Source organism: Phalacrocorax carbo, chromosome 5 (assembly GCF_963921805.1).
Source record: "Phalacrocorax carbo chromosome 5, bPhaCar2.1, whole genome shotgun sequence".
NCBI classification, from domain to species: Eukaryota; Metazoa; Chordata; class Aves; order Suliformes; family Phalacrocoracidae; genus Phalacrocorax; species Phalacrocorax carbo.
This window is the reverse complement of record NC_087517.1, coordinates 36,705,035-36,719,021: the sequence shown is the minus strand read 5'-3', so window position 1 is coordinate 36,719,021 and position 13,987 is coordinate 36,705,035. Positions and strand designations below refer to the sequence as shown.

The 13,987-nt window shown below is 39.7% G+C and overlaps 1 protein-coding gene across 6 annotated transcripts in view; it reads right to left on the bottom strand.

The window, feature by feature from the left end:
- The window catches only part of TFPI (tissue factor pathway inhibitor), a 45,986-nt gene that overhangs the window by 31,284 nt on the left and 715 nt on the right, over positions 1-13,987 (bottom strand). For 4 of the 6 annotated variants that reach the window (XR_010373058.1, XM_064452045.1, XM_064452046.1 and 1 more), the window contains one exon: positions 9,380-9,449. The exons of 1 other annotated variant lie outside the window; for it this stretch is intronic. Coding sequence is in view for 3 of the 5 variants with exons in the window: in XM_064452045.1 (XP_064308115.1) it covers positions 9,380-9,389 (10 nt within the window). In the remaining 2 variants the exon portion in view is untranslated. Of the gene's footprint in view, positions 1-9,379; positions 9,450-11,775; positions 11,829-13,987 lie in introns of those variants that run through there. One more of the 6 variants, XM_064452048.1, reaches the window with a different exon arrangement.

The window sequence follows — 13,987 nt, the reverse complement described above, 5'->3', positions numbered from 1 at the left end:
AGACAAGATTTATAGTTGTGCTCAGGTGATTGCAAGTCTCCTATCCCATCTCCACTACAGATTAGAGGCACTGCTATTATTTTTATTTTAAGCCACAATTGAAATCACCTCCCAGAATACATAATGATATAAAATGTAATACTTCATACTTTTAATATCCCAATCAGTTTTACACTATGTACAGTTGGCTGGCATGTTCAATCCTTCCAAATAAGTTTTACTCTGTCTGCAGACCCTAGATTCATCGCCATAAACACAGGATTTTATTTTTAACAAATAGTTCTTCATTTTTAATTACCAAGTTTCTGGACTTTGGTGTAAGTTGCTTTTCACAGGAGTCAGTGAACTTTTTGCAACATGGGCTTCAATGCTTGGAGAAGTATTTTGTATCTTGTAGATCCCTTTAATATGGAATACCTCACTTAAGTGCACAGCTATTATTTTTATCATAGGATCAGTGCCATCATAGTCATTAACACAAAGAAAATACTTCTATTCCATGGCAGCTGGCATATTCAAGTTGCCAAAGATGAGACTATGCAGGCACACAAGAGAGCACCTCTGGAAAACTTTTGCTTTAACGTCTTTAGAAATACGTATTTTCCAACTAACTAAAAGTTCCTTAAGGGTCTCTGAATTCTAATTACAGAATAGGCTCAGTGTCTGCTTTAGCTACCAAGAGATAGATTCCCTGTAGATATCATAGATATCGTCTTTAATTAAAGTACGATACTAAACTTTGTCTCATTAATCTTAACAGAAATTAAAGATCTAAGGACTAGGAAGTTCCTTGGTTTCAGACACTGTTTTGTCTTCAATGTTTTTGTTTACATGCCTGTGAAGATAGCATGTCTGCATGACCTAAAACAGTGAGGGCAGGAGGGCCTATGGGAGGAGAGGAGATGACCTGTCACTGTGCTTGGGGTACAGCTTTATAGTAGGAAGGCTAAAGAGATGATGCTGAAGTGGCAGGTGACATTAACAGAAGTCATCTTTAACAGACTAAACTTTTCTCTGAGTGATGTATCTTTCCCTATGAAGTTAGAGATCATCATATCTATGGTATTTAGGAAAACACTAGCAAGCAATGACATCTCAGAAAGGTGAAATTCGCACAGAGATTAACCAGTTTGCCACAGCCACTCTGAACTGTGCCAGAGCCAGAAAGTGCTGTTATATCCTCAACACTAAATCAGAGCCAGAATTTCCATTTCTCTCTTGACAACCGACCAGTTTTTCCTTCCCGTATACTCAGAGTTTTTCTAACTTGCAGCAAGTGTAGTAAAAAAGAAACATGCTCTTAAAAATAAGTCTTGGTGAAATTACAGACCATGAGTAGCGCTACTTACTTGGATAATTTTTTTAATTGACAAATCCCTTTAGACAGCTTCAGTATATATTTTAGTGAGAAACACTGAGAGATGTCTCCATTCTTTTTTTTTTTTTTTTTGTAAAGGAACAAAATTTTGGGATCAAAGGAATTTCTATTTTAGCCAGAAAATATGACAGCACTAATTTTTTCATCATAATGCTTTCCTGCCAAAATAAACAAAACAATGCATTTGTATTTCATTTCATTTAACCTGAATGTTTAAGCTTAATTTCTACATTGACATATAAATTCCATTATCCAGATAAGGTTTGGCAAAATGTTTGGCAAAATTATTCAGATCTCCTTTTGTGCTATTAATCATGATTTTTAAACAAACTTTCCTCAAATATTCTTTTTTACTCCTATGAACAAAATCAGAAATTTTTGCTTTCCACCAGAGATGCAATAACTACTCTTGGAATAGAAACCAACTTGTTACACATTCTGAAACATTATGTAAACTGAGAAAACATGCAAGAGCTACAATTGCTCATTTTCAGGTATTTTCAGGTATTGGCAAACTTGGTAATGAAGGCTTTAAACTGAGGAACTCGGGGAGAGGGGGACAAACTGGCAATGCTAATGCCATCACACACAATGGGGGAATAAGACAGGACAACCTGAGCAGTGATAAAGGTGCCGTGGCGGCCTCATGCGATGGCAACCGGGAGACCAACCACCTCAAGGGTTTGCATGGCTATAGTGGGTCCTCGTACACCCCTCCGGGGACACCTGTGTGCTCAAGCACCTTTCTGAAATGCCTGTACACCAACGCACCCAGCATGGGGAATAAACAGGAGGAACTTGAGGTCTGTGTGCAGTCACAGGGACGTGATCTGATTGCAATTAGAGACATGGTGGGATAGCTCGCATGACTGGAATGTGGTCATGGATGGCTACAGGCTTTTCAGGAAAGACAGACGAGCAAGGCGAGGTGGGGGAGTTGCTCGTTATGTGAGGGAGCAACTGGAATGCATCGAGCTCTGCCTTGGAGTGGAAGGAGAACAAGTTGAGAGCTTGTGGGGACAGCCAAATATGGGTGACACTGTTGTGGGTGTTTGCTATGGTCTGCCTGATCAAGAAGAGGAAGTTGATGAAGCCTTCTACAGACAGCTGGAAGTAGCCTTGCAATTGCAGGCCCTGGTCCTCATGGGGGACTTCAACCACCCTGATATTTGCTGGAAAAGCAACACTGCGAGCCATGCACGATCCAGAAGGTTCCTGCAGAGCATCGAGGACAACGTCTTGATGCAAGTGGTGGAGGAGCCAGCAAGGCGAGATGTCCTGCTTGACCTTATCCTAACAAAGAAGGAAGGGCTGGCTGAGGATGTGAGATTTGGGGGTACCCTTGGCTGCAGTGACGATGAGATGGTCGAGTTTAGGATACTGCAAGGTAGAGGCAGGGCTGTGAGTCAGGCTACAACCTTGGACTTCACGAGGGCCAACTTTGGCCTCTTCAAACACCTGTTAGGAGGAATCCCATGGGCTAGGGCTCTGGATGGCAGGGAGGCCCAAGAAAGCTGGACAGTATTCAAGGACCACTTCCTCTAAGCTCAAGATCGGTTCATCCCCAGGAGGAAGAAGTAAGGCAGAAGAGCCAGGAGACCTGCATGGATGAGCAAAGAGCTTCTAGAGAAACTCAAATGGAAGAGGGAGGTTCACAGTATGTGGAAAAAAGGACTGGCCACTTGGGAGGGATATAAGAATGTTGTCAGGGTGTGCAGAGATGCGACGAGGAAGGCCAAGGCCCACTTGGAATTAAATCTGGCAAGGGAGGTCAAAGATAACAAGAAGGGCTTCTTTAAATACATCAGCAGTAAAAGGAAGCCTGGGGGCACAGTGGGCCCACTCCTGAACAAGGAAGAGGCCCTGGTAACGCAGGATGCAGAGAAGGCAGAGTTACTGAATGCCGCCTTTGCCTCGTTCTTTACTGCTAAGGCTGGCCCTCAGGCATCCCAGCCCCCAGAAGAGAGGACAAAGCTGGAGAAAGGAAGTCTTACCATCGGTTGAGAAGGGCTGGGTCAGAGATCACCTAAGCAAACTGGACCCTCCCAAATCCATGGGCCCTGATGGGGTGCACCCACAAGCGCTGAGGGAGCTGGCACACGTTCTCGCTGAGCCACTCTCCATCATCTTTGAAAGGTTGTGGAGGACAGGAGAGGTGCCCGAGGACTGGAGGAAAGGAAATGTCACTCCAGTCTTCAAAAAGGGCAAGAAGGAGGACCTGGGGAACTATAGGCCAGTCAGCATTGCCTCAATCCCCAGAAAGGTGATGGAGCAGTTCATCCTGGACATCATCTCCAGGCATGTAGAGGAAAAGAAGGTTATCAGAAATAGTCAACATGGATTCAGCAAGGGAAGATCATGCTTGACCAACCTGATAGCCTTCTATGATGGCATGACTGGCTGGGTCGATGAAGGGAGAGCAGTGGATGCTGTCTATCTTGACTTCACTAAAGCATTTGACACTGTCTCCCATAGCATCCTCACAGACAACCTAAGGAAGTGTGGGCTGGATGAGTGGACAGTGAGGTGGATTGAGAACTGGCTCAACAACAGAACTCAGAGGGTCGTGATCAAAGGAGCAGAATCTGGATGGAGGTCTGTCACTAGCAGTGTTCCCCAGGGGTCTGTGCTGGGTCCAGTCCTGTTCAACATATTCAGCAATGACCTGGGTGATGGGATAGAGCGTAACCTCAGCAAGTTCACTGATGATGCCAGGCTGGGAGGAGTGGCTGATACACCAGAAGGCTGTGCTGCCATCCAATGAGATCTGGACAGGCTGGAGAGCTGGGCCGAGGGGAACCTCATGAAATTCAGCAAGAGCAAGTGCAAGGCCCTGCACCTGGGGAGGAACAACCCCATGCACCAGTACAGGCTAGGGGTTGATCTGCTGGAAAATAGTTCTTTTGAGGAGGACCTGGGAGTGCTGGTGGACAACAAGTTGACCCTAAGCCAGCACTGTGCCCTTGTGGCCAAGAAGGCCAATAATTTCCTGGGCTGCATTAAAAGGAGTGTGGCCAGCAGATCGAGAGAGGTTATCCTCCCCCTCTACTCTGCCCTGGTGAGACCACATTTGGAGTACTGTGTCCAGTTCTGGATTCCCCCAGTTTAAGAAGGATGTGGAACTGCTTGAGCAAGTCCAGCGGAGAGCTACCAAGATGATCAGGGGACTGGAGCATTTCCCATATGAGGAAAGGCTGAGAGATTTGGGTTTGTTTAGCCTGGAGAAGAGAAGACTGAGGGGGGATTTCACAAATATCTATAAATATCTAAAGGGTGGGTGTCAGGATGATGGGACTAGGCTCTTTTCAATGGGGCCCAACAACAGGAGAAGGGGCAATGGGCACAAGCTGGAACACAGGAAGTTCCACCTAAACATGAGAAAAAAAACTTCTTTCCTGTGAGGGTGCCAGAGCAGGGGCACAGGCTGCCCGGGGAGGCTGAGGAGTCTCCTTCCCTGGAGACATTCAAAACCCACCCGGACACGTTCCTGTGCCCCTGCTCTAGGTGTGCCTGCTCAGGCAGGGGGATTGGACAAGATGATCTCCAGAGGTCCCTTCCAACCCCTACCAGGCTGTGATTCCTTGATTTTTCAAAGAAACAGAAGGCATGTCCTTATTCATCTTTCTCACTGGAACTCCAGTTTTACATTCCTATACATTTTACATATTAAAACTTAATCTAATAAGGTATAATTTTTCCCCTTTCCCAATTACAAATTTCTAGTAATCTGTTTGCTCCATTCAGAGTGTATAATCCATAAGTAGTTTTTCCCCCACTTCTTTACTGAAGGAATTACTTATGGGCTGCTTGGCCGACTGCAGGATATCCCTACAATATCACTAAAACACAGAGGGAAAAAAACCATGGCACTGTGCTATGTATTTTTCAGTTAACTCTAACATGCCAGACATTCAGACTTAATTACATTAATTAATGCTACTGTCTACATTTACTTGTGTACCCTGTCTGCTGTCATTTTCTTTACTTTTTTGTCACTGTTTGAAAGTCTCTTGCATATATGTGATAATTATGTGCTAGTTAATTGTTTCCATTTTCTAATGCCATCCTCCTCCTAGATGTAGTCCCAATGTTATCTCATCACTGACTTTTTAAAATATTACACTGTTAGAGGAAAGGAAGAGTCTTACTGAAATGCTCATTGCTATCCACCGAATACTTCTGAGTTACAGCATGCGACACTAGCATTAGCATGCTCTCTTTGGGATAGTCTCAGCATTTCTTGTCATTATCAGGTAATTTTCAAGTTCTCCAATCAAAGGACAGATATTCCCTCTTCATTTTTTTCCTGAAAACAGTACATACTGTAACTTAAATTGAAAGCAAAGTTACTGTTCCAGACCAAGGGCAATGGCCAACATTGACATTACTGTCACAGTGTCAGGAAGTTTGCCCTGAATTTGATCAGCTTCTGTGAAAGTGGATGAAGTTTAATGCCAAAAGATCCACAGGAAGAGATCTCTTTACATACTATCTGGCAAAAATAGTCTTAAACTTCGGATGCTAGAAATAAATCACATATGTAATAAGCAAAGCTTTTAACATATCAAAATAATACCATGTAAGAGTATAACACAAATCCAAAATAAACCAAGAAAACAGCTTTAAAAGGAGACCTATTGCCTATAGATCTGCATGAAGTGAATAGAGGTAACAACATGTCTTTTCAACTTTCATAGTCCGTTCTATGATTGCCAGAAACAGACTGCCTCTTACGATGCATTTGGCTTAATACCAGCTTTTCTTCCATGCAAAGCTGTGTGGTAAGTGGCCTTGGAAGAATTTTACTTTTTTATCCAAAGGTTAGAGAAAGAGTTACAGCAAATCTTTTTATTCATCCCTGATAAAAAGTCCAGTCATGCATTAAAAGAGGGAAAAAAAAACCCCCAAAAACTTTGTGCAAGGTAACCTGAAGTCATCTAAGAATCTCTTTACGGTTTGAGACACATCTGAGTTATGATGTTAGTTTGACAGGAAATAAAATTAAGATAAATCCACAATTAAGAAAAATTGTATGGGGAGAAATATTAAGTAAAATATTCCAAACTACTGCATAAGAATAAGTACTTAGGATTTTAATATAAATAAACGTGGTGATAGTTTGATGTCATCTATGCTGAATAAAAGCAGAAATATCATCAAATATTCAGATCTGATACTTACATAGATAGTGATAATGGATCCTAAACTTTCACACTTTCCCTTGCTGCTTTGAGTTCATAGGAATGAAAAATCACAAAACACAGTTTCAATTTTAGTTTTTGAAATTACATGGGAAAGGGCAACTTCTGAAGTACATTGTTTTTGTTAGAAGTTTTAATATGTAATCATTGGCACAGTTGTGACCCTTCATAAAGGAATTTGCAGATTATCCCTGATCTCAATTGCCCGTGGATTAATTCCATGTTTGCCCCTGGGTTCTCATTTTCTATATTTGAGTTTTCCAAACATGATGTCAAAACTCTCACTAGTTCAGAAAAATTCTATTTGAATTTGCTTTTGGATCACTCCAGCTGAGGTCTTGGTTCCTTCTTCCAGGAATCTACAGAGTGTAGATTTAGATTGCAAAATTTAGTAATCCATTTTTACCACCCAATATTCCCAAACGCCTCTTCCCAAATAGAAGGAAAATATGGGAAACAATCAGCCAGAAATGGAAATCCTCAATAAGTTTCTATTTTTCATTTAAAGGTGACTCTTTAAAATAGAATTTTGTACTTTGTGAGCTACCATATATAATTGTCACTGTGTGACTGTGAGGATAAATTACTGCATTTGTACAGAGAACAAAAATATTACCAGGGTATAGCATTTCTAGTCTTCCACTCAACTCCTACATTTCCCTGAAAAGCCTATCTTAAGAAAAGTAGGGCTTCCTGATGCTTGGGCAATTTCCCCAGAGGAAAAATTAACACTATATAACTGCGTATCTGCTTTACTGCAAAGTCTACTGACCAAACACAATCTCCTCTATCTTCTTGCTAACCTTCCCCCAAGGTCACACATTTCCAGAACATTGTGTCAGGTACGGGTGGAGGTGGGACAAAGAGGGTGAAGGTTTTAGTACTGAAATGCTTAAATCCTTCTGTAGCTTAATTATTTCTTATAACTCCCAAAGGAAGAGTGAAATCCAAGATCAAAGTGAACTTGGCACGGCTTTTTCAGTTAAAAAACCCAATCCCTCTAGAAAAGTCCAAGTTTTCCGATTTAATGTTCAGCTGCCCAGAAACAGAACTTTAAAACTGTAAGCCTCTTATGACATTGATGTTATTTCCTTTATTAATACATTCTGTTTGTTATTGTATTTATATGGAAAGCACAATTCAAAATACTTCATCTATGACATTTAGCCCAGTAAAATATCAAATGCGCACGTGTGAAAACCTGTCTCATGGGAAAGACAGGAAATGTCTTGAGTTTAAATAATTAGTGTTAAACAGTTAGATTATTTAGGCCAAATTCTGAAAACCTCTGGGAGTATACCTAGCCCCTTACTCCAGAAGGGTTCTAATTTAGGACAGCCAAGGATCAGTCCAACATTAATACCAGCTTTTCTCTACATCAAAATGTCGTTAATGCAATTTTCATCAATTCCTAAGACATTTCCTTCCGAACTGGCACTCTGGTTCTCCCAAACTACCTACCTTTTGAATGAGACATTTTTATATCTGTAACAGACAACATCTAAGTTACTTGACAAAGGGGACCAAAGGTCTACGGGTAATAATTGACACTGATTTATTTACTGGTTTAATTAAATGTTTCCTTTGTGAATAATGCCATTAGCTTCCCTCAAGCTGGAATATACATAGACAAAGCAGACCACAAGCAATCCAGGAAGTTCTCACTAATAGATCCTTATTACCTGGTCTTATAACCAGGCCTTTTTAATCCTGCCACCTAAACACAGAAATATGAGAAAGCTCTCAAGATTTTTTTCCTACAGACAAGTATAAAACTCTGTGTGCTCTCCATGCAGTTTGCAGCATCTGGAGTCAGATCTTTAATGTGTGCGCATGTGTATATATCTCTCTCTCTCTGAGTGTATACATATATATATATTTACTTAGCAGTCTCATCAACACCAATTTCTATAGTTACCAGAATGTTTAGAAGCAGCAAACATCTCTACATAAAGGAATTTGCATGGTATTCATCTTTAACTAGCTAACTGGAAAAAGCAAAATAAAAGCTAGCATTTCCAGTAGCAGCCAAAACCAGACCGCTTTAGAAAACAGCATAGAGTGACATTGTAATGGCAGCAAAAGTGACTCATTCACACTGACAGCCCAGGAAATGGGAGCACACACACACACACAAAAAAAAAGGCAATGGATATAAGTAAATAGTGGAATGAATAGGAGACAGGATGTGCATAGTCAGAGGTTGAATTTAGCACAGCCTAAAATTAAAGACAAAAATGACTAATTAGACAGGATTATAGCACCTCTGATATAAAAGCAGACCTTTTTCAGTTCACTATGCTTCATAGGCATTATATTTGCCCTATAATATTTTGTCCTACTTACTAGGACTGTATGACAGAGATACCTGTAGCATTGTCTCCCAACTGGCAAAGTCAGTGAGTTCCCTTAAAAAGTATTTTATTACACGTGCTATCTTGCAACTGTTTAAAGCACCATGTTTTCTCATTTACTTTGGAGTAAGTATGGAGAATGAAGTAAGTATGAATTCTATCACCTCTGCTCTGATGTAAACTGAACAAAGGATGATGATACATACCCCAGTTTTAAAAGTCCCAGAGTCAGTGCTGGCCCCTCATTCAAACTGACTTCTGCCAGAGCAAAGACTTGCAGTGTCACAGTAACTCAGTAAAAAGGGAGGCAGTCTACTGTGGATCATCAGCACATAAACATTACTGATTAAAAGCACAATCCATGAAAATCCATCCCCCCACAGCCCTCAATTTATCTCCCTCCTGTGCCATGCAATCCCTATTCATTGCAATTCCTTGGAACCTACCTTTCACCATTTAACATAAACGCTGACTTACTGTCGCACTGTTCCAGCCTCTTAAATTCCCAAGTGAAAACTGGGCAGTGAAAATTTAGAAAAACAAACCCACTTTGGTTCTGTTTGCATTAAGGTTGTAAATGCTGCTTTTCAAGCACAAGTGATAAACTAACTGAAATGAAAACCTTGATATGTTTTGAAATTGAACAAAAACCCCAAAATTAATAAGCCTACCACAAGAACACCCTTCTTATTTCACATAACTATAGACCTCTCTTGCCTTTTCACTTTCCTTTGTCAACTCCTTTCACTTGTGCTTTAAATCTGTTTTCCATTTTCCCAGCTTAGCTCCAGGACCTATTTATTCCTATTATTCCCTTCTCCAAGTTAGCTCACACCTGTCACTGAGTATTTTTGCCATCTTGTCTCCACTCAACTTCTCTTGTGACACAACTCTGGATCCTAATCTCCTCCTCCACTGAGTTCTCCATCTCACCTGGCTCAGTCTGAAGTAAATCTCTACTCCAAATTAGCAGCCTGTATTCGCTGTTATGTAGCTTTCAACAGGGAAAGGAAATATATTCTTTTGCTCCTAGCAAAATATTTTTAAAATGTAGACTAAACCAAATTACTAGTTTACATAGTTTCATAAATCTTGAAAAACAAAACACCAAATCCACCACACTCAAACCTGTACTACCTGGACAGAAACTACCTGTCTATGGCAAAAATATAGGTCATATAATCCTATTTTCAAACAGGGAATGCCTTCAGCATCCTAATAACAGCTACTCTCAGAACACAAAAGCCACTAGCAAAACAGGCAAGCAACAATATTAGTTTTGGTTTTAGGAACACAGCATGGCAGTCCCAACATTAGCAGTATAAAGCCCTAGCCTGTTTTTCTAGCAGTTTGGACTGGAAAAATGTAGTGTATGTTTTCAAATCTCAGCTGTGTTTATTAATAAATAGTCATGTATTTAGAAGCCATTTAACTTACCACAACCTTCTTTTCTAAAGGAGAGAGTCATTTCAGTGCTGTATATTTGTTATCAACTCTGTTGTGTATAATTTCACATTGTACACACTACAGAAACACAAGTACTCCATTTCACTAGAGTGAAGCTGTCACTTCCTTACTGAAACAGGCAGGCATAGGAGGAAACTACCTGCCACACTGAAACCTCTTGTGACTGATTTTGACCATACCTTACTATTAACCTTTTGTAACCTCATCATCACATAGATAACATTTTGCACACGTACCAAAAATCAAAATACAAGTTTCCTTGCTTTGTCAAGCAAGTTTAGCTCACCCTGTCCATCTTGCCAGCTGGAGACGTATTTTTACTGCAATACATGTACAAGCTTTGGATCATTACACAGGTCAGAAATGCTGTAAATTGTCTTCAGTGGGAACATCCCTAGATTCAGACTGCTTCAAATTATCACCTTACAAATATTTAAAACCACATAAAATAACACTGCCATAGAAAATAAAGGGTCACATTCCCTTCATCTCCCACCATAGTATAGATAGTGCTGCTTATTCTGGTGGCGGTGCCAGCTTCTGCAGACTGAGAACATTCATCAGATGAGTCTCAGAGAACACAAAAGTTCAGCCTTATCTTTCTACACTACCTTTTCTCTGACTGATGAAAGAATAAGTCATTGTCCAGGACCTCATTACGTTAAAGATTGTAGGAATATAAAGGAAAAAGACTGCTTCTTGGCCAAAGTAAAAAATGTTTACAGAAAATGCTAATACACTTCTGCCACAAGCCTTTCTGTGATTTCATAAAAGCTACCAGCTAAGTAACTCCTTCATATAATACTTGTATTTCTAATTTACTTGCTGCAATTGCTATTTTCAATATAATTGTTTTGAAGTCAGCTCTTTTGGAATGCTCTATTTTCTGGAAGAAGGTTGAACTTTCTTGTGTTCAGATCATATCCTGGGTCAACATGTTCAAATGCCTAGTTTTATGTGTTCACTAAACAGTAAGTCAAATTAACCAGTTAACTTAAGAGGTATAATCAGTTATGAACTGCACACATCGGGGGAGATGGCAACAATACTAAAGATGGAAAGCGAACAGCTGTATTAACAGCAACAGGAAATAATTAAGGAAACAGAACAAAGGAGTTATGAGAGAAAATTAAAAGTACTAAAAATAAGTCTATTTTGCTGTAAAATAGCTATGAGAGGAAAGGAATTATACAATTCCCCATATGGTTTTGCTTCATTCTGTCCCCAGGGACACTCTGTCCCTATTGTAAAGTAAAAACAGTTTCATAAGAGAAACACAGAAGTAGGTAATTTCTCCCTGTTTTTTAAGACACTTCTCCCTTGTTTCAGTGTGAAGAACAGCTTTAGATTTCAAGATCTCCTCTTCAATCCTTACCGAAACATCTATCCACTTCTGGTTTCTTTAGGAACTGTCAGCTTCTCCTAGTTCTTCGAGAGAAAACACGACACTTCAGAATGTAGCCCAAACAAGGAGCAATAGAAAGTACTGGAATTAAATAGATTTTAAACAGCTTGCTCCAAAATTGTGAGATATGACAGTCACATAATTCTTGGGGCTCCCATGCTCTGCTGATGTTCTATTTTTTTAATTTTAAAATTTCTTTTCCTGTTCCTGTACAATTGCTCTGATTCCCTATGGCAGACATTCTCAGAATATACTGAATGCACACCAACAAAATCATTATAGCTACAAAGCACTTCAAGTAGCTACCATTTTATTTGAAAATGTAGAAGAGAGCTATTGTCAGAATAATCTTTTCAAAGAAAATGCGGATGCTAAAGCAGCTTCCTGGAATGTTAAAGATTGTGTCAATGTCTCCTTTTTTCCCTACGAGATTTAATATTCATGTTTCCAGAAACTACCCTAATCCCATTGATATATCTGTGAGAGAAATCTGTGTTCTCTGCCCTAAAGTAATTCAAGATCCACAGAGTCAGACAAATAGCATAAAGTGTATCAGTGCCCTTGTACTGGAGAACAGACAATCTGAATGCTGGTATCTGTTCCTGTTTATGCACTTAACTTGGAAGGGGCACTGGAGAAACATATAAACAGTCCTTGAAGCTAGATCTGGAATCCAGTAACTCTCCTTCTCTGACCGTGGGTCTGGCCTAGCTAGAGGTGAGATTTCAATCTCACTAAATACTCAGGACATGTCCTCTGGAAGCCTATTAGGAAGCTTGCTCTTTTACACCTTTGCTTTGTTTCCTACACACACCATTTCTTGGGCCACTTTTCCCCAATCTCTTAAAATTTCCTCTCTGACAGAAACTCTGTCTCCTCTTCGTACACTCTCCCTCATTTCCCTTTAGATCCGACACTAAGCTCTAAAATAGTTGACAACAATTTATGAGTTTTTACCATTAGACTCAAAATTAACTCTCCAATGAGATTAAGGATAGATAAATTAAATGCCATTAATTATTCTATCTGTCCTGTGTCAAGAAGATCATAAACCTTTAGCTTACCGTTATTCTGCATTTAGAATATGAGCTAGATGATTTTTCAGCAGCAATATTAGTAAGTGTGGGCACTGCACTAAAAGGCTAAATGCACTTAAAAGGTCATATAACTACACCAGGCAATTGAAAAGCATTAAATCTCCAGATTATAAACTGTACAGTGCACAACATAAGGATAAACATAAAGATTATTGAAAGTCAATTTAAAGCACACTTGGAGATTCTCCAGCATAAAAGTTCTAAAAATTTTAAAGATATGGATTTATCAACCAATTGCCTACATGACTACTTTTTAATGAACCCTTTCATGTGGGACATATTTGACAGGAGAAAAGGCCACAGAACAATGTGTTTTAATCATCTTTACCCCCTAAATATTGCCCTAATTGTGTACATTACATACGAAGTAAACTTGATTACAATTCTCAAATTCAGCTTGAACAACAATCCAAGTTAATTTACTGTGGATATAGATACTTGCTGCCTTCACAGACAATCACAAACTCTCTCCTAGTAAAATTAAAGAATGAGCAGAAGATTACAGAGGGAAAAGGCTGACAATTTTTCAGAGTAGGCGCCTAGCAGTTCCTACAGCATGCCTTTGCAGTTCATATCTGTACTGACAGCTGGACTTCCTGTCTTTGCATCTGTCCATAAGACATTCAGGAAGGAATGTTTATATCTTTACATGTTTTCCATGAAGTACTTTGGTGACTAATTTCTAGAGTACTGAGTCACATTGACCTTTCACATACTCTCCCCCATCCAAATTGTTATTGTTCTCCCTACTCCACTGCTCCCACTGTTACATGCCTTTTCATTTAAATCGTATTTAGATTTTTCTAAAAGTCATTTAAATTTTAGCTAACTTTTTTTAAAATACAAGCTAGTATAACTGTTTTTCATTACACAGTTACTGAAAATGAAGTTTATGTCAATTTTTCCAAGTAAAATATTACAAAAATCACCAATAATATTCTGGGGTTTTGGGAGGGGTGTGGTGATGTTTCTTTGTTACATTGGCAACACGGTAAGCCTCATTCACTACCTTCCTCGTTGTTCCAGTGTTTTTAGTTTCTTGAGAATTTTGATATACATTGTAAGTGAAATTGACCTATAGTAGC